We start from the raw sequence: 20,191 nt of genomic DNA, 5'->3' as shown, positions 1-20,191 counted from the left end.
AATTTTTCTCAACTTAATCGACTATTAACTCTGTGGATACTGGACAGATGGCAAACAGTTCATTTAGAACATATTAAGTAGCCCATGTTTACAGGTTGGTTTGGTATTTGGTACATATTTGAGCCCTTGAACTATACCTACGTAGTACGTACAAAAAGGCAGCGCGTTAAAATGACATTTAGTTGGATTACGTTGCGACCATTTATCTTAATTATCAATCCTTGTATGTCGTAAAAACGTCATCTTCTATTCTTTCTCGTTCTATTTGCATGGCTGATTGAATCTTCGCATAGCAAACTTAAAACTACATAGAGGTATACATAAGTTCGTATGTATAACCCTTCTGCGAAAATTCACTGCCTCTAGCAAGTTATCCTCGTTTTCAAATTGTACACTGGGAGGTGAAAAGAAACTTAATGAAATTCGCTTTTTATTGATGGAGTTTGTTACACGCAACACGCCCTTTGAACTAGCGAAATATGGCTTGTTCAGTTTGTCGTAATCGAATTTTGAAGTTGTGCTCTTCTCCAATTTCAATAAGCAAAAATGAAACCGTTGTAGAATTAAGTACCTACTCAAAACTTCAAAAGTGACCTTATGACGAATCAAAATGGGTTAAAATACTAAGAGAATTACAAATATTTTAACGGAAATGTATTTTGAGAATTTTCAACGAATTTTAAGTTCAAAATTGGCTTATGGAATTCAAAATTTTTGAAAAATGTCACGTGATATCAAAGTTGGTTAAAAATTTGCGAGAAATTCAAACATTTCGACGAAAATATTTTTTCATTGATTTGAAGAATTTTGAGACCATAATTTGGTCATGAAATTTGGAATTTTTGAAAAGGGTTATTTACGTGATTATATAAAACTCAAATACAAAAAAAAATGTTTTAAAATAATTTTTGAATGAATTCTAAGCTCACAATTGAATTGTATTTTCGGGATTTTTGAAGAATATTACTGTCATGTAAGTTACAGTTTTGTGAGGTACAAAATAATTATGTAGTTAAGAAGTTACAGCGCCAAAATTTCGCACTTTTTGTCTTGTATGAAAAGGCTCGAGCGAGTTGAGAGCAACTTCAAGAACTAAAAACGTGTGGTTTTTGGTAATTTAATTATTCGTTTTCCCCTGCTGACACAACTTCTTCCCAACTTTTTGCCAACATTTTTTTGCCTGAGAGGGAGAGGAGTGAGACACTCCCCAGCCAGTTCGGCACGGTTCTGACTGTACTATATATCAATTATCAAATTATCTACTTGATTAAAAATCACATTATGTACTTGCCTAAGTTAGAAGCTTGCCTCCTCGACATTTACAGTATTCCCTTTTACGATTCACGTATGTATACCATACATACCTACTTACATTCTACTGTAGATAATGCAAATTCACACATCTTGAGTAATTTAGCCTCCTCGACAGTTAACGTATTCCCTTTAACAATTATTCATATATGTAGGTAGCGATTTGTCGATTTTCCAGGAAAAAGTCATTTTGACACAGGTATCCCAATAATGCTACATGTGAATATTCTCTCAGTTCGAGTCGCGTGTTCTATTCATATGCGAAATCGGTTTCGAAAAAAGAACGCCCCATGCTGCTAATCGTTTTGTTGGTAAATTTTCTTCTTGTTTAGCAAAAATGAAAACGGTAGGTATTCTGCAGATAATCACGTACAGGCTTTTTCAATATTATTTACACGGTGCCGGCCGCGGTATCTTATACTTGTTTTCAAATTTTTGTCTGGCAGTGTTTTTTTCGAGAATACTCGTAAATCAAATTCTAATGAAATGTCTGGGTGCTGGTTGATTCATATGCGTCTCCTTGTCTCCAGCTACTTGTCATATAGACTATTGTACTGGTAGTTCTGTACCAGCCGTACCAGTTTTCATCATTTTGTGTAAAGTGGATATACTTCTATTGTACCTCTACCTATGTACAGTTGCTGAATTGTAGTAAAAATTTGAGAAATATGTATTCAGAGAATTGTATCCCATGGACTGCGTTTTGTTTCACTCAATTTTTTGGGCGGTTGGAATATTTCACTGTTTCTAGAGATTTTTTTTCAAACCATTCGAATTCGACTTTTCTCACCACGAACATAAAATAATCATTAGAATACAGTTTTAAGTTTTGAAATTCATGTATTTTCAAACAAATTGTCAACAATATTATGAAAATAAATAATTTAAATTAAAATGTTTACTGTAAACATCTCACTTAACGAACTATTAAGTATAAAATAATATTTTTTTAGGCGTTTAAGCGAATAAAGGCTCATAGCTTAGCATTAAGAAGATGTACCCCTTGTGAATGGAACAAATACGTAGGTAAACCAAACAATACACATTCGTATTATAAGAAATTTAAAACAACCTATGCTTTACGAAGACTAAAATTTTTTCCAGCTTTTTTTTTTCTTTCGCATACGTCTTTCCATTAGATACCTGTTATAATACTTTGTACGTAGTAGTTAGCAAATGCAATTCAGGTTGTACAATTATTTTCTTATGGCAGTAGGTACAAATTAACATTATAATTAAATAATACTAAACCTACGAGAAGAAACCACACACTCGAGAAATAACATAACAAACTTTCACGTAAAAAGTGCTTATTATACAAACACAGCCATCGATACAAAATTACGAATAAATATTGTACAAAAATTAAAACGTACAAATGAAAAAAAAAATGTATAGAAAAACACACAAAAATAAAAATTCAATTGAAAACAATTTATAGCGACGGATAAATTAATTATACTCTCGCATGAAAATGAAATTATTTCTTTACCTCGTTGACAAAAAACACAACAGACTTTGCTCCTTTTCAAATAACGAGAATTTTTTTTATTGGTACCTTAGATATAAAAAGTAAATGCTAATTACATTTAAAAAAATAGGTAGTATTTTTATCAAATAAGCATTTTAAATAATGGATATTCCCTGTAACATTCAAAGTACCTACTTATTCAGTTGAACGCCTACACCTCACCTTCCAGGAATTTAATAGCTTTAGCTAATCAGTACTTTAATAATGTGAATTCGCATTCAAAAATATTATAAGGGATAGACTGGTAAATCAACAAAATGAATAAAGTTTATAATATCTACCTTTTCTATAACAAATACAAATTATAGGTAATCAACAAAACAAGGTATAGGGTACATTTTGAATAACGCTTAAATAGTATAATTTTTAAACTTACGTATAGGTACATATAAGATGAGTAAAAAAAAAATAAATACCTTAAACGAATGTACGAACAAATGAATAAAAACAAGTAAAATATAAATATAAACACGTATAAATGAATAGACGAATAAATGCATTCACAATAGGTATAATTAATGAGCGATGTACAATTATTTCATACAATATTGAGGCAAAAAAATTGTACTGCTCTTCGATAGATCAGGCCATATCGAACGGAAACAATAACTGTAAGTTAAATGCACGCATATTTGGTTATTGTTCGAATGTTAATCACGATATCGTATTTTTTTGTATTCGCCTCGTGAAACGGCTGGAAAAAAAAATTGACGTTGAAAAATTTCACTCGTGGGCACGTTGAGCTTGCATGAGGGATAGAAACGAGGTCTAATGAGGTTGTCAGAGTTGGGCAGGTTTTTTTTTTCAAATCTAATTCTGAGATTTCTTTCAAAAATAAGTAGGAAAGATCTTTGAATTGTTTATCTTTATTTTTTTTAAGGAGTTTGAACCACTTTTTGATTCTTTCCAACTCCTTTTTTTAGTAGTTTAATTTACCATTGAATTTGTTTTCTAATTCAATCACGTATTGGGTAATTTTTTTTTAATGTGGGGAAAAAGTAGAAAATGAGTTGACACAGAATCGAACTTTTTGAAAATAATCATCGATTCTTTTTTTAAAATTAAATGAATTAGTCTATTCGAACAGTTTTTCAATTTGAGTTGAATCGGCTACAAAGAGTAGATTTTTTTTTAATTTGGTAAAATAATTTGATCCTTTTTCAAGTTATCTGGTCTGTGAGAAAAGGAGAAGGGTGTTTCTTTCTTTTTTCTTTTTTTTTAGAATTTTCAAACATGGGCATCGCTTCGATCCCTTTTCAAGCTCAATGCGAACGAGTAAATCTATATTAGGAGGTCTTTTTATACTTCTCACACACTGTAATCGAATTTTTTCTCCCGGTAGTCCACTCAGATCTGTGCCGGTATAAACTCTGCTAATGTACTCTCAGTACTTACAAAAAAAGAATACATACATTAGGGTGGTTTGAAAGGAAAAAACGTCTTTGATTTTGACAGAAATTGATGAGGAAGTTGATTTTGAGTGAGAGAATACACAGAAAAATTTTGAGCTCCCTAGTTACACTGGGTGCTGAGTCAGGGGTCCTCGAATTCGTATCAGTTTTGAAAAAAAACGTTTTTTTTACCATTTTTTGGGTACCTAGACCTACTGTCATCTATGCAGATCCTCTGATCACTTGTCCTGCTCCGTAATTTTTTCTTCTTCTATAATCAGGGTGTCTAACACGTCCCTCTGATTAGGAAAATGACTTGTTTTTGCCCAGTAGTCCCTATTCTTAGAAAAAAAAACGCGAAAAAATAATTTTTTCTCGAATTTTGAGCAGCATATCATTTGGGTTGCTTTTTTGAACAAAAGGGTTACTGAAAATTATGGTACTTTTTTCCTCATAAAAAGTAATTGAGCTCCCTTTGAAAAGTGTTCTTGATGTGTTTCTTTATTTTCTCGATAAGGTAACTATGAATTTAAAAATCGAAAACTTTTGAAATTTTTTTTCGTGATTAATATAATTTTTGGGAGAGGGGAGAGGGAAAGGGGTAGTACTGGTCCTTTTTTGAGTTTTAAAATGTCATTTTATAGGTATTTTTAAGGTCTTTAGTTTTGATTTTGACTCTTGGATTTGTTGGACATCCTGAGTATTGTGGCAAAACATTTTAAACCAATTAAATTCGTTTTTGAGCAGTGTTTGTAACGCTCTTCAAACATTTCCGCAATTTGGAACTATGTTCTTCGAGGTAACTTTTGACAAGTTTTACGATGATTTGAATGTTTTTGTGGTTTTTGAACAGCTTCTTTTTGTTAATTTTCATCATATCTATACCTATTTTCAGAAACTTTTGAGCAGATTTCGTTGTATTTTTCAATCAATATTTTCACGATGAATATTTGAAAATTTTCTGTTTTTTTAAAAAAATTTCAGATACATATTTTGAGAATTTTTTTCACATTTTCCTACCGCAAACTTTTTTGGCTTTTGAACAAATAATATCGCAATATTTCGAAAAATATTTCATAAACGTAAAAGTTGTGTGACAGTTGATCAAAAATACACGTAATTTAAAATGTAAAAAATATCGTCCTTGGACTTGAAAAAAATTATGCATTCGTTAATTGATGCTGTCTTTGAATCTAAAATCAAACTTTAATAAACTTCCCACGCTTTTCACCAGCTAAAAATTATTTCAAAAAATACATTTTTAGGATAAAATATGAAACATATTTAAATGATTTCACTTTTTTTTTTGATAAATTTGTATAGAAGTTGATCTCTTTTCAAGCGAAGTGAATCGAATCGAATCAAACACAACCGATTGGCGATCGAACAAACTGATTGATTTCTAGGTGAATCATTCGCGAACGAATCGATTCGTATAAGTGACTCGTTTGCGAATGAATCGACTCCATTACTCAATTCTTGATGAATCATTCGCGAACGAATTGTATCGTATAAGTGACTCATTCACGAACGAATCGATTCATTTACTCAATTTTTGGTGAATCATTCACAAACGAATTGAATAATTTTTAGTGAATCATTCGCGAACAAATTGGTTCGTATAAGTGGCTCGTTCGCGAACGAATCGATTTATTTACTCAATTTTTGGTGAATCATTCACGAACGAATTGATTCTTAAATTAAAGAACTGATCGATTCGTTGGCGAATGGTTCTTAAAAATTGATCAATTCGTTTATGATTGATACACCAAAAATTGAGGGTCGTATTAGCACCAACTTTGCAGGAATCCTGCAGCCCTAGTGAGATTTTAAGTTTCATCGAAATCGGTTCAGCCATTTTCTAGGTAATGACTAGTGAGTATTAAAAAATGTTGATTAAAAAACGTAGTGACAAAGTATAATGGTAAAATCGCCCCACTCTCCCTCAGGACCCTCAGTATACCATGTGAATTGAACGGAGTGAAATGAAGATGGATTAAAAGAATGTTCGGAGCTCTTTTTGCAGCACTACTGATATTTGTGGAGGTATGAAGAAAAATTCAAATGGGAGTGGATCGGGGTTCACAGGTATAACAGTACCCCCCCCCCCCAAATAGCTAAAAACACTTTTATTTCAAAAATTACCATTATGTTGAGAATCTCTACCTTAGCCCCTAGTGTGGCTATAGAAGGCTCAAAATTTTTCATGGGTAGTCTCCCACTCAAAGTGTAAACTTTTTCATCGATTTTCGTCAAAATCCAAGACTTTTTCTCTCTCTCCATCCTAATAAATCACAGCTAAGAAAGTTCAAGCTCGAAACATGACGGAATGATACCGTCTCGCGTCATCACGTTGCATTTTTCGCGAAGCAATTTCAACTTCGGTATTCGTATCCCAAAACAAGCCGGGGGTTGTACTCGAAATCTTATAAAAACAGCAAAAACCAGCAGCATTTAAAAAATAATTTAAGTATAGTACTTAGGTATGTATTGTATTGTCGGGTACGGAAGTATGAATTTTTGTTGAGGGTGCACAACTCGGGGATGATGAAAGACCATACAGTTTATTTGAACACGCAATATATAAGGTGTAATCTGTCTCCTGGACCCTATTTTCCGCAAAAATTTCATTTATGAAAAACAGAAAAAAAATTGACTCAGCCATTTTGGAAATATAAGTTCTTAACGCGAACACTGAACTAATAATTGTTTTCAAAACTTCGTCAGAAAATTTCACACCAGGACGTACTTAATTATACTCAATTTACTAAAAAGTACCTACCGTAGGCCTATAAAGTAATACATCTACATAGTTTTACACACGAAACAAAATAATTAGAATATTGTAGTAAAAGCAAACGTCACAGCTGCCGAGAGTATCTTTTTCACAAGTTTTTAGGCCGTTTGAAGAGTCTGTGAAAAATTATGTAATTTGAAACTATAGCGCCAAATTTCATACTCGCAAAATATAACAAGTACCTACAAGAGCAAGTACTGCATACTATTTTTGTTCTTCGACGTTTCAATTTTTTGAACGAGTAGACATATTTTCCTATCTAGGTCGTAAAAATTGGGGAAAAAACACGCGAGTAATACATTTGGGCTAGAATATTGGGACAAATCGTGTACCTAATTTAAAAATTGAAAACGAGCGAAACGCCAAAACAACTTAAAGCTATGAAAAAAAAACATAATATAAAAAAATACCCGGAATAGATAACTTGACTAAAACCATTACCCTCCGATACTGACCGCAGGTATCATGGTATGCGAGGAAGACAGAGATAAAACAGTTATTCAATATTTTCTCTATAAATTCGATCTTGGTCGATTATTTACTTTTACTTTTCTCTGCGATCGGCGAAAAAGATCGAACTTGAGATGACGGAGACAAAGATCTGGGACTGTTATCCGGACTTTGTTCGGGAGACGGGTGCAAGATGGCGTAAACGGTGCCATTTTCGTCCTCCTGCAACACGCTGTTTTCGGTGGCCGATGGAATGGTGGCGAGAAACCGAACAGTCAACTTAGCCGGAGATGTGAGCAGATCTGCTTCGTCGACAATGGCCGATTGCCTGGTCAGCTTTGGCTTCTGTTGTTGTTGCTGCTGCTGGTGATGCTGATGATGTTTGCTTTCGCCGCCGCCGGCGCTGGATCGCGATATTCTCGATAAACTGGTGCTGGCGGTGTTACCGGAGCCGGAGCTGTCGTTTCGAGAACTGGATAAATTGGAATCCTGCGAGGTTTTCCGAGTGACGACCCAAGACAGAGCTCTGCGTTTCGGATCGAGCAGCCGCATCGGTATACCGCAATGGTGATGAGTTTGACGCCACGAATCGGACCTGGAAGAGCTGTAGTTCTCGCTGGATGACATGGAAGAGGCACGTTTGTGCTGCTTTTGCTGTATCTCAGCGATCTGATAGGCGTACTGGTCGGATCGCATCATATGGCGGACGTCCGACTCGTCACGATCGCACAGAATGTACACCCGCAGCTTATGGCCGAGCCACTCCTTCCAGTCACGTTGCTGGCGGAGGGCAGCGTGATGCTTTTCGTTCAGCAGCTTGGTCTGGCAGGTGCAGGGCTGCGCATGGACATAGTTGTCCCTCGAAGACCGGTCCACCAGGCTGTTGGTGTTGGCTGGAGTTTGGCGATTGCTGAAATTCGAGCTGTGCCTGCATCGACCTATGCCTCGGGTCACTCGAGACTCCTCGATCGCCTTGCAGATGAGCACGCAGTCTTTCTTGAACTGTTTGGTGAGTATGGCGTACAGGAAGGGGTTACAGCACGAGTTCAATGGCAGCACGAACACAGTGAAGACCTTGGCTTGCTCCAGGGTGACGAACTGGTATCCTGCGATGGCGGTCAACGAGAAGAACGCTATGGGCGACCAGCACAGGAAATCGGTGAACACCAAGAGCGCCATTCGCTTAGCGATTCGAGAATCGTTCGAGTTCCAAGCTTGAGATCCGCGAATCGCGCAGTACATCTTGAGGTAGCAGCCCATCAGTATCAGGAAGGCTACGCCATTGATGAAGTTCAGAAATACCACATAAGTGACGCTCCAAGGACCGGTGGTCGTTTCGAAAGGCAGACAGGTGGCGTACTTTCGGTAATCACTGACGCCGAATAAAGGCATCAAAGAAGTGAATACCGCGAAACTCCAACCGATCAGCATTATGTAACTGGCGTGTTTCAGAGATAAACGCTTGTTCAGATGCATCGCGTGAGTAATGGCGTAGTTTCGCTCCAGCGTGATGACCGCCAAAGTGTACACCGACAATTCGGAGCTGAATACGGCGAAGATGCCGCAAAGTTGGCACCAGCCGCTGCGCTGCCAACGGATCGCGTACATTCGGAATTCTCCCAAAGTGCCAGCGTCCACTACGGCCAGGAAACCTGCAACAATGGTCGAGAAAATTCATAAATGAGTACATGCGAGTACCTAATATGTTTTTGACGGCAGTATAGGTAATTCTTTACCTAGATAAACGCCCATGAAGAAATCAGCGGCAGCCAAATTGCAAACTAGAAATCGCGGCACGTCGAATTTGCTTCGAGAAAATATCAGAACGAATACAACGGTACCGTTTCCCAACATCGCGAGCAGAAATATAACCCAAACTCCGCATCTCAGCGTCCACCAATCGAATAAATCTTGACAAGGAAGAAATGGACCTGTATGAATCAGACATCGATCATGCATTAGTCATCGTAACAAAGTCTACTATATGCACAATGTGATATCATGGTATGTAATTCGTGACGTAGGTGATTTCTCACCTGGCGTAGGCAAGCATCGAATCCGACCGCCTGCTGCCATTAGCAAAGTGATGTCCGAACTATCCACGTATTTTTCTTGTTGTTCTTCGTATTCTTCCATATTTCCCGGGTACGAAGTATCCTTGTAGTTTTCAAACAGTTCGTTCGTTTGAGTGCCATATTTCATGCTCGTATTGTCTATTAACAGGCGAGTACAAAATAGGTAAATAATCAGTCGTCTATGGGCATCGTCTAGATAGGATTTATGTAAACAAAGCGCAGGAACAGAAATAATTCCAGAGAGTTGGTAGTGGTACATAATGACTTTCGCACACAATAAAAAATAAGCGAAAATGTGATGTAAATTGGGCTCTTTTGGAACAATCAGAGATCTGACACTTCAAAAGTGCTGGTATTCATTGATTTTTGAGATTTTGACGTTGAAAGTGTCACACAAACCAAATTTTTATATTTTTTTGACCCAATTCTTAAAATTTGATGAGAAATGTAATTTTCAACATTTGTTGGAGGCTCCAGAATTGCTTAAAATGATTCGAAATTACTTCAAATTTATCCAAACTTCAGAGTACTTAAAGGAAGGAGACTAGGAGAGGGGTATGAGAGTGCATGCATATTAGATTATAGCTTCTGGTTTAGTTGAATAAAAATTTTTTTTTCATCTCTAGTGCGTTTATGTGATTTCTGAAAATTGCCTAAAATTCAAGAATTTGACTCACACGACCTGAAATTCTAGTTGATGGGTATTTTTACATGTTCTTTTGAGCTTAGTTTGGTTTAGACTTGGACAGTGGCGTATCCAGGGGAGAAAAAGGGGCTATTGCCCCCCCCCCCCGTGAGCGAAAATTTGAAATAAAACATGCAAAAATTGGACCACTTTTTTGGTTGTTTGGGCCCATTTTTGATTTTTTCTAAAAATTTTCGCTCTCACTTCATTCGAGCAGTAATTTTGTCTTCGTTTTCATAAAATCACCACACATCGCTTCCAGAAAATTACACCTAACTTCTATTTTTCATGCCTAAAAAATCTGGTTTTGCCTCTCCTTGAGAAAATCCTGGCTACGCCACTGGACTTGGACCCAAGAATTTTTACCGGTTCCGGGTTCGGATATAATTTCATTTTGAAATTTTGACCTGCCAAAGAAAACATATTTTTTTTACCTCCCTCAATTTTTCTATCTTACAAGGGAGGTGCCCCAGGTGACATGCACCGATTTAAATTATTCTTGCACCATTGGATAGAGGACATCGAACATAGTCTACCACAAAATTTTCAGCTGCTGAAGTTGATATTTCGATTTTTCAGAACAATTTTTCGATTTTTACATAGCAATTTTGAAAAATTGGCCGAAAATGGTCGGCGGAGGTCGCATACCGAAACTTTCGATATTATTTGGGCACTTCAATACTTATGATAAGACTAGCCCACGGTGAAATTTTCAGCTGCTGAAGTTGATATTTGAGCCCTCCAGGGCGATTTTTTGATTTTCACATTGCAATTTTGAAGAATTGGCCAAAAATGGTCGGCGGAGGTCGCATATCGAAACCTTCGATATTATTTGGGAATTTCAATACATATGATGAGACTAGCCCACGGTGAAATTTTCAGCTGCTGAAGTTGATATTTGAGCCCTCCAGGGCGATTTTTTGATTTTCACATTGCAATTTTGAAGAATTGGCCAAAAATGGTCGGCGGAGGTCGCATATCGAAACCTTCGATATTATTTGGGCACTTCAATACTTATGATAAGACTAGCCCACGGTGAAATTTTCAGCTGCTGAAGTTGATATTTGAGCCCTCCAGGACGATTTATTGATTTTCACATTGCAATTTTGAAAAATTAGCCAAAAATAGTCGGCGGAAGTCGCATACCGAAACCTTCAATATTATTTGGGCATTTCAATACATATGATGAGACTAGCCTACGGTGAAATTTTCAACTGCTGAAGTTGATATTTGAGCCTTCCAGGGCGATTTTTTGATTTTCACATTGCAATTTTGAAAAATTGGCCAAAAATAGTCGGCGGAGGTCGCATACCGAAACCTTTAATATTATTTGGGAATTTCAATACATATGATGAGACTAGCCCACGGTGAAATTTTCAGCTGCTGAAGTTGATATTTGACCCTTCCAGGGCGATTTTTCTATTTTCACAATTGCTATGTGAAAATCGAAAAATTGCTCTGAAAAATCGAAATATCAACTTCAGCAGCTGAAAATTTTGTGGTAGACTATGTTTGATGTCCTCTATCCAATAGTGCAAGAATCATTAAAATCGGTGCATGTCACCTGGGGCACCTCCCTTGTTAGTCGATGAATTAGCCATCAGTAGGTATAAAAAAATTGATTGAGTTGTTTCCTTCATCCGATCGAAGGTGCCCAACAAGTAAAAAAACATTATAAAGCCGAACTAAACAGGACTTCTTGGATACGTCTTGGAATATTTTTCAGTTCAAAGATTCTGAATTTTCAGTCGTTTCCCTTCAATTTATTACCACTTGAGAAACAATTTTAAAAATCAAAATTTCATCTGAAACCGAAGAAGAGATAATATTTAAAATATTTCAATACTTCTATAGGGGGAGGGGGATCAACATTTTTGTTTGTTACTTTCTTTCAATTTTACATTATCCAACAAGAAATCAAGAGAACTAGAAAATGAACGGGGAATTTCAACCGAGACAACCTTTTCAAACGTTTTAATTTTTAGGAGGGGTGGAAGGAGGAGGACTTTTGAAATTTTTAGACTTTTTTCTCGCAATTCTAAGCTCACTCGAGAAAAATGTTCTTAAAGATTAAAACTCTTGAGAAAAGGAGAGAAATATAATTAAAATGTTAAGGATTAAAAAAATTGTGAAAAAGTACGAAGTATCAAGTATGAAGCGTGCATGACAACATGAAAAAGAAGAAAAAAGCAAAATTGAATAAAAATATAGAAAAACGGGGCATTTTTCCAAATTTTAAAATTGTTTTTCAAAAGGTGGAGGGGGCGGGTCAACAATTTTTGTTGATTGCTTTCTTCCAATCTAACATCACTAAAAGAAAAAAAATTGAAATACGGATGGAAAATTTCGAAATTTAAATTGGCAAATGGAAAACCAAGCAAATGTTTTCAAATACCTATTTATTTCAATTTTTTTCAAAGGGGAGGGGGTTGGAATTTTTTCAGATTTCTTTCTTCTATTTCTAGGCTTACTGGAGGAACTTTTTTTTCGAAAATCAGATTTTGTAGATCAGAGAATGAAAGAATGAATATGAAATTTTAATTATTAAAGAAATAGAAAGAAGTACTAAACAAGCAGAAATAAGAAGTTTCAAAAAAATATTTTTCCAATTATTTCATTTTTTGAGGTAAATTGGTGGTTTTTTCCAAATGAAAAAAAATGGATACCTAGTAGAACATATACGCCAAGAATAACCCTGTGAACTCATTTTTAAAAAAAAATTCTCCCAAGGCTGTCAATTTTTAAAATATTAAAATATTTTCATCGAGTAAACTTGATCAAAAACACGAATCCATGTTATAAAACTTTCTTTGGAGAGGAGACTTTCACTACATTTTTTCTAGAACTTGTCATTTTTTTTTTCAGTAATGAAGCTATTTATTTTCACATTTCAATGTGACAGAGACACACTTTGCACCCCACTCCTTCCCTCCTACCAAATTTTTGGTGAAATTTGACTTGTTTTTAAATCAAAAACTATGTGGCAAAAAGATGTAAAAATCTTGTAGCATTATTCGTTTGTAGAGATGTTTTCTGTAGCGCTGAATTCAAATTTTCACCCTATTTTTTCACATAGATCCTTCGGACTCGAGAATAATCCCTCCTCCTCCCGAAGCTGAGACAGAAAATTGGAGCTTTACCAAAACATTGTGATCCTATAATTAAAACGCTGCAGAAATTGGCGAAATGATGATGGTATGTGTCCAGCTTACGTATAAAAACTGAAGGTGTGCCCAATTTACATTTTCACTTTAGATGTGGCTTTAGCTTAACTAAAGGAAAACCTGACCCTTGTACATGATAAAGACGAACTCACCACGTTGCGGCCAAACATCCTTTGAACTATTAGAATACCATATACTCATATCGACGCCGTTAATATCTTTTGCAGGTATGACTCGGTCGCTTAGTCCATGTGGTGGAGGTGGAGGTGGATCTCTGGCTAAAAACGCGCAACAATGATACGCGTACGATAGGACTAGATCCTGTATGAGTGGAAAATTTTCAGGCGCCGGAAAATCTCTCAAATTCGCGTTATTGAACGTTTTCAGTTGCAGTAATCCTCGAAGACCTTTTACCGGCAGCTCGGAAAATACGTTTTCGCCTAAATTTCTGTCAAAAACAAAAACACAATCGCGTCCGGTAACAAAAAGGTAGGTAGGTTTCAGAGCAAATAACACATATGTAGACGTTATTGATAGGTATCAAATGGCCTACTTACAAATCCTCCAAATTATTAATGGAAGTAAATGCTTTCGGGTGGATATATTCGATGAGATTCTCTTCTAAATTCCTGTAAAATGAAAACGACGCAATCGTAAAAAAAATTGATGATGCGGGTCTTCTGACTAAAAAATTTCAACTCTGGTAATTCGCAAATAAGCCAATAGGTAGGTATATGGATTTGTAATATGCTTACAAAACTTTTAACTTCTTCAGTCCTTTGAAAGCATCTTCGGGAATTTCGGTGATTAAATTATTTGGTAGTATTAGATCGAACATATTGGATAATTCACTGAATAATTGTCCGTCCAAAGATCCGATGTAATTGTTGCCCATGTCTCTGAAATGATACAACCATCGTAAAAAGTCAGTATAATTAAACATTTTATGAGCATGTGTAGGTTAGGTACATATTTATTCCGATTAAGTATATTCTATCAAGTGTCTAAAACCATAAACCATAAGTATGCTTACAATACTCGCAGGTCTTTGCACTCGGAGATATTCGGTATTCGGCCTAATTTATTGAACTTCAGGTCCCTGGAATGACAGAAAATCAGAAAAACCCCGCATTAATGAGCAGATTTAGTGAATATGTTGGGGCAAAGGTACTCAAATAAGTTGATATCTTAATAAGAGAAAGACGAATAAAAATTTATTCCGATAAGTGTTTTATGTAAAAAATTGATACGATGGGAGTAAACTTACAAGCTTTTCAATTTTGGACATGTTCTGCAAAGAGTGGATGGTACTGTAAATATACTAGCTCGGTCTAATCTCAAATATTCCAGCGCCGATGTCCCGTTCAAGCTGGGAAATTCCTTCAGTTCCCTTGCCTCGGATATAATTCTACAATGGGCGCATGAAACAAAGAAACGACAAAGAATTAATAATGATTCTCGCAAAGTTTTTCTTTTCCATGTCTATAAATTGCAAAACTTGAACACAAATGTCAAATTTTGCGATTCTGCAGGCAATTATTTCGGAAATGGCGGTTCCTCAGGGATCAATTAGGACGTTATTTTCGAGTTCCGCAACCTTGAATTAGTTATCATGGTAAAAATACCGTATTTACGGCTCAATTTTTAGCTCAAAAATGGACCTGTTTCAAAAACTTGTAATCTGACCAAATCAACGAAGTATTGTTGAAATTGCATTCAAATGAGAGTTGTTAAAAGCGCAAAAAAAATTGAAGTTGATATGAAAACAGTGTTGAAAAGAAGGACAAAAAAATTGTAATCGGAAATATCGATTTTTGAAAAAAAAATCAAAACGGTGACTTTAAACATGTCGGAATGAATCGATTTTTGGCTCTTTACCAAACGACTTTCGATGTTTATTAATTTTTGATCGCGAGATTTGTTTTTGAAGTCAAAAATCAATTTTCAATTTTGAACATATGAGATCATTATTCAAAAATCGTTGGTGAATCGATTTTTGGAATTCGATCAATCGTTTTTCGATCACAATCGATTAGTGTTAATATGAAAGTTAATTCTTGAGATCAAAATTGATTTTGTATTTCGAACACGTTCGGTCATATCAAATTATAAATTTACCAAGTTTGGGGTTTCGATCATGGTCGACTTTTGATCCTCATTTTTAAAGCTAATATTGATTTTTTTATTCAAATAGTAAGTCATAATCATAATTTATCATGTGCTTATGGGACCGAAAATCGCAAATGAATTGATTTTTGGGTTTCGATGAAATTTGATTTTATCGTCATTTCATTATGAAAAATTACTTCTTTAACACTCGATGAAACAGTTTGCGAAACCTCGAAAAATCCAGCTTTTATTCTCAAGCGGTAGGTATAACTCGTGTAAAACCTGAAAATAGTTCATTCAGATGTTTGACTGTTTTTTTAGTTTACTTTATTTTGATTGGGTAATCGAAACTTCTTAGACAACGTTAGCTTCATTTACAATATTTCTTTTCAACATTCTCTTTTGCTGCATTAAAATTTGTTTTTGAAATCCCTCAATAAATTTTGTTCGTTCATTCAATTTAAATATTGGGTCATTCCATGCCAAATCGGCGGATTTTTGCACGAGGGGTCTTCGATTTTTTTCAAAATCAGATCATTTGTAGAGGTCATCAAACGATGACGAATGACGCAAACCGGACATTTTTTCGATTTTTGTTGACGGAGCTGTGGCGCTGCAAAGTTCTTTAAAATGGCCGAAAATGGAAAATTTCAGTTGCAAATTGCTCCGGTTGTACGTGGTATAGAATTTTGAACTTTTTTTCAAATTGTAGTACTTTGAGAGGGTAATCGACGAGTGATGTCAAAATCAGTGTTGCCACTTTCAAAAACCTAAAAAAATCGATTATAAAACTTATAATTTAAATATAACCACGATCTCGGCGAGTAAAAATTCTGAAAAAATTCACAGTTTTAGTCCTTTTTATGTAGAATAACATATCAAAAAATTAGACTGGCATCTTTTTTCATTTTCGAGAAAAAAAAAATTACAAGTTTTGCAATTGCTGCAAAAGTACCATCCGAAACCTAAAAAATGAAAATTTTTGCATTTTTGAAATATTTTACCAATGTGTAGACGATAATGTGAAAAAAATTCCCCTCCCCCCAATTTGTCGACAAATTGACGATAAATGCATTAATTTCACTCTTGAAATAAAAATTTATAGCACGAAAAATGTCAATTCGTTGACAAATGGGGGGAGGGGGATTTTTTTCACATTATCGTCTACACATTGGTAAAATATTTCAAAAATGCAAAAATTTTCATTTTTTAGGTTTCGGATGGTACTTTTGCAGCAATTGTAAAACTTGTAATTTTTTTTTTCTCGAAAATGAAAAAAAGATGCCAGTCTAATTTTTTGATATGTTATTCTACATAAAAAGGACTAAAACTGAGAATTTTTTCAGAATTTTTACTCGCCGAGATCGTGGTTATATTTAAATTATAAGTTTTAAAATCGATTTTTTTAGGTTTTTGAAAGTGGCAACACTGATTTTGACATCACTCGTCGATTACCCTCTCAAAGTACTACAATTTGAAAAAAAGTTCAAAATTCTATACCACGTACAACCGGAGCAATTTGCAACTGAAATTTTCCATTTTCGGCCATTTTAAAGAACTTTGCAGCGCCACAGCTCCGTCAACAAAAATCGAAAAAATGTCCGGTTTGCGTCATTCGTCATCGTTTGATGACCTCTACAAATGATCTGATTTTGAAAAAAATCGAAAACCCCTCGTGCAAAAATCCGCCGATTTGGCATGGAATGACCCATTTTTATTTTTTGGAAAACGACGTCAGCTGAAAAAAGAGTCACAGCTCCCGAGAGACTCAGATTATTTATTAAAGTTCGTTGCTTTCGAAGTACCTATGTAGTTTTTCAATTCTTTGTTCAAATTCCAAGAAATTCCGTCCCTGTTTATTAGTTGAGAGAGTTTTAACAATGTAGAATACAGTTTGCTAAAATTTCGTCTTTTCGCATTCGTTACATACAACTTTCAGTATACCTATCAAAGTATATATTTTAAAACATTTCTGGATACATTTGAGACACAATTTTCCAAAACTGTCTCTGGGACATTTAGTTTCCAACAGACACTTTGACCACTCTGTCTATGGCCCACAGTGCTCCAAAATCAGACAGTATGTTACCAATGAGAGACAAAATGTATAGTCACGGGTGTATTTTAGTGATATGCTACGTCACTGGCATTTTGTTCTGTTTGAAAAATAATTTTATTTTTGATTTTTCCGATTTTCTAAAATGATGTGTTTTTTATCTGATTCCGGTGATTAGAGGTTGCGAAATCTGACTGAATAATTGTATCTATTTGGCGCTCGCTCATTATTCGTACATCCTGTGTTCGGAGTCTGTATTAGGATTCTATCTTGAAAAAACTCAATGTTTTGCGTTCTGCATCGTTCAAGTACCCCCCCCCCCCTCCTCTCGCATTATATGTACTGACAATGGTTCGATGAAAATTGCTACGCTTAAAACTAATGAAAGTGAAAATGAAAAGACACGGGTATGCTTACAGTGTTTTCAGTTGAGGCAAATTTGAAAATGCGAACGGATCGACATCTTTCAATGGATTTCCTTTCAGTTCTAGAAGCGTCAAGTTTTGAGATTTTTGCAAAATTCCCTCCGGTATGTACGTTATCCTGTTTCCCGAAACCGATCTGGAAAGTAATATTTCGATTAGGTAGGTATAGATAGGTACATCATAATCATAACACTTTGGGGCTTATGGAATAGGTACGAGTATTAAAATTATAAATCTACTCACAATTTTTCTAGGGATGCCAGTTTTGTAACAGCTATTGGTATTTCTTGCAATGCATTTTCACCCAATTCTCTAAAATGAGTATCACAGAAATAGGATCATTGATTCGAAAATGAAAACAATAGTGAACATTTTCGTATACTTACAGCACTTTTATAGACGTCAAATTTACAAACGCGTCCTCGTCAATAGCATTTATATGATTCCGTTTCAGTAATCTGCCAATACAGCAGCAAAAAAAAAACAACGTGCATTAGTAATTCTAGGTACATCGATGTGCAGTGAGGAGATATATGAGGGGGATGAGATGAAATAAAATTACTCACAACATGGTTAAATTAGGCAATTTTGGAAAGGCGTTCGAAGGTATAGATGACAGTTGATTAGAACCGATACTTCTGCAAGGATGCAATGAAAAAACATACAAAAAGTTAGTAAAATTGAAAACATGCAATCAAATGTACCAAAATAAGTTCAAGTTTTCAAGTACATGGAGTGTTTGAAAAATCTTGGTTCTCCTCCTGACCATTGTGCTATAATATCCTGCTCGCAGCTTGCTCGAAATGGAATGTTGCGAGGTAGAAAAAGTAGGGACTTTAGCGCAGTAACTATGCAACTCATACCGAGCTCACGCATGCATGTTTGCCTAACTTTCGAGCCACAGGGGCAATCGAGGATTTGTTCAAAAATAATTATTTTCATAACCAGTGTAGGATTTTTAACTTGATACAGGTCCAAATTAATGAGTAGAGAGTTGAGGTTTACGGTAGAAGGACGTGCACGTTGTCTAGATTTTTTTTGAACATGGTTGTTTGCTCTCAAATGTGAACTGGGAAGTACACGGTGTCAGTTGAAGAGATGGTGAGAAAAACGTTTTCAAAAGTCTTCGATTTTTGTAATTTTCGTCATTTATTCGAAAACTTGTCCTCAAAACTTAATTCTATTCATTTCGCAACCCCTCGTAATTCGAATCAATGAGGCACTCTTGACTGTCTATGAATTTTTCTAAGCCCATGCACGAGTAGATAAGCATGAGCTAAGTTTGTATTTTGTAATGTTTTATTCATCTGAATATTGTATACTCACAGCGTTTTGAGTGATTTCAATGCATTCAGTGCGTTTGTTGGAACTGATGTGAAATGGTTGCCATCTAGACTTAAATCACGAATTTGAGCTACTTTTTCAAAATCCGACTCTGACACTTTTTCTATTTTATTTTGATCCAGTTCCCTGAAAATAAATGAATACATTTTTGTACTTGTACTATTGTAACCATACATGATTCAGTATGTCAAAATTTCATTTTTTTTCACATCGAATACGACTCCTACTCTATAGCAATACCTTGAACGAATACCTAAATATTGTCTTTGTGGATGTGTTCACGTTTTTATGTATTATTACAATACAAGCCATGCATTAAATTATCATAAAAATCGAGCAATATCAAACATAAAAGTACCTACATATTTATAGGTATTTAGCTGTTCGCAGATTGCCATTTTACCAGCGAATTATTTGCATAATTTTCTTTTGTTAGAATGAGAATTTTTCATGTAATGTTTTTGATTGATTTGTTGTTCTTTTTTCTTTGTTGCAGGTAAGTTTATGGAATTTTCTTATTTTTGAGGCGGATTTTCAAAGCGGTGGTATGTGACTTTTATTTCAATTTTTGAAAAAAAAAGGAATTATTACCAGCTTATAAAATGCTCAAAAATTGGTACACCTCTCGAGTTGGGCGTGTTACAGAGTGTACTCACAAGTCCCGAAGAAATGCTCAGTCATAGACGCATTAAAGAGAAATTCGAATCGATGCGATGCTACAAAATCATTTTCTGAAGAGATAGTTATGTACTTACAATATTGTCAACTGGACCAACCCATTGAGGGGAAGTTTGCTCACGTTTTTAATTCCGCAATTTTTCAACGATCTGAAAATGATGAAACGAACACAATT

The 20,191-nt window shown here is 35.2% G+C and overlaps 1 protein-coding gene across 1 annotated transcript in view; it reads right to left on the bottom strand.

Annotated features, from left to right (window-relative positions):
• Window positions 1–2,126: 2,126 nt before the first annotated feature.
• Window positions 2,127–20,191, bottom strand: part of rk (rickets) — a 38,009-nt gene continuing 19,944 nt past the window's right edge. Inside the window, exons 5-18 of the mRNA XM_065353002.1 lie at window positions 20,094–20,165; window positions 19,321–19,464; window positions 18,561–18,632; window positions 18,381–18,452; window positions 18,238–18,306; window positions 17,987–18,130; window positions 14,672–14,812; window positions 14,438–14,503; window positions 14,160–14,303; window positions 13,962–14,033; window positions 13,557–13,852; window positions 9,517–9,693; window positions 9,217–9,411; window positions 2,127–9,132 (exon numbers count right to left, since the gene is read on the bottom strand). Coding sequence (XP_065209074.1) covers window positions 7,565–9,132; window positions 9,217–9,411; window positions 9,517–9,693; window positions 13,557–13,852; window positions 13,962–14,033; window positions 14,160–14,303; window positions 14,438–14,503; window positions 14,672–14,812; window positions 17,987–18,130; window positions 18,238–18,306; window positions 18,381–18,452; window positions 18,561–18,632; window positions 19,321–19,464; window positions 20,094–20,165 — 3,232 coding nt within the window. The 3' untranslated portion in view covers window positions 2,127–7,564. The remainder of the gene's footprint in view (window positions 9,133–9,216; window positions 9,412–9,516; window positions 9,694–13,556; window positions 13,853–13,961; window positions 14,034–14,159; window positions 14,304–14,437; window positions 14,504–14,671; window positions 14,813–17,986; window positions 18,131–18,237; window positions 18,307–18,380; window positions 18,453–18,560; window positions 18,633–19,320; window positions 19,465–20,093; window positions 20,166–20,191) is intronic.

Source organism: Planococcus citri, chromosome 1 (assembly GCF_950023065.1).
Source record: "Planococcus citri chromosome 1, ihPlaCitr1.1, whole genome shotgun sequence".
NCBI lineage: Eukaryota > Metazoa > Arthropoda > Insecta > Hemiptera > Pseudococcidae > Planococcus > Planococcus citri.
Note: the sequence above shows the minus strand (reverse complement) of the source record. Positions and strands in the feature narration are given on the sequence as shown.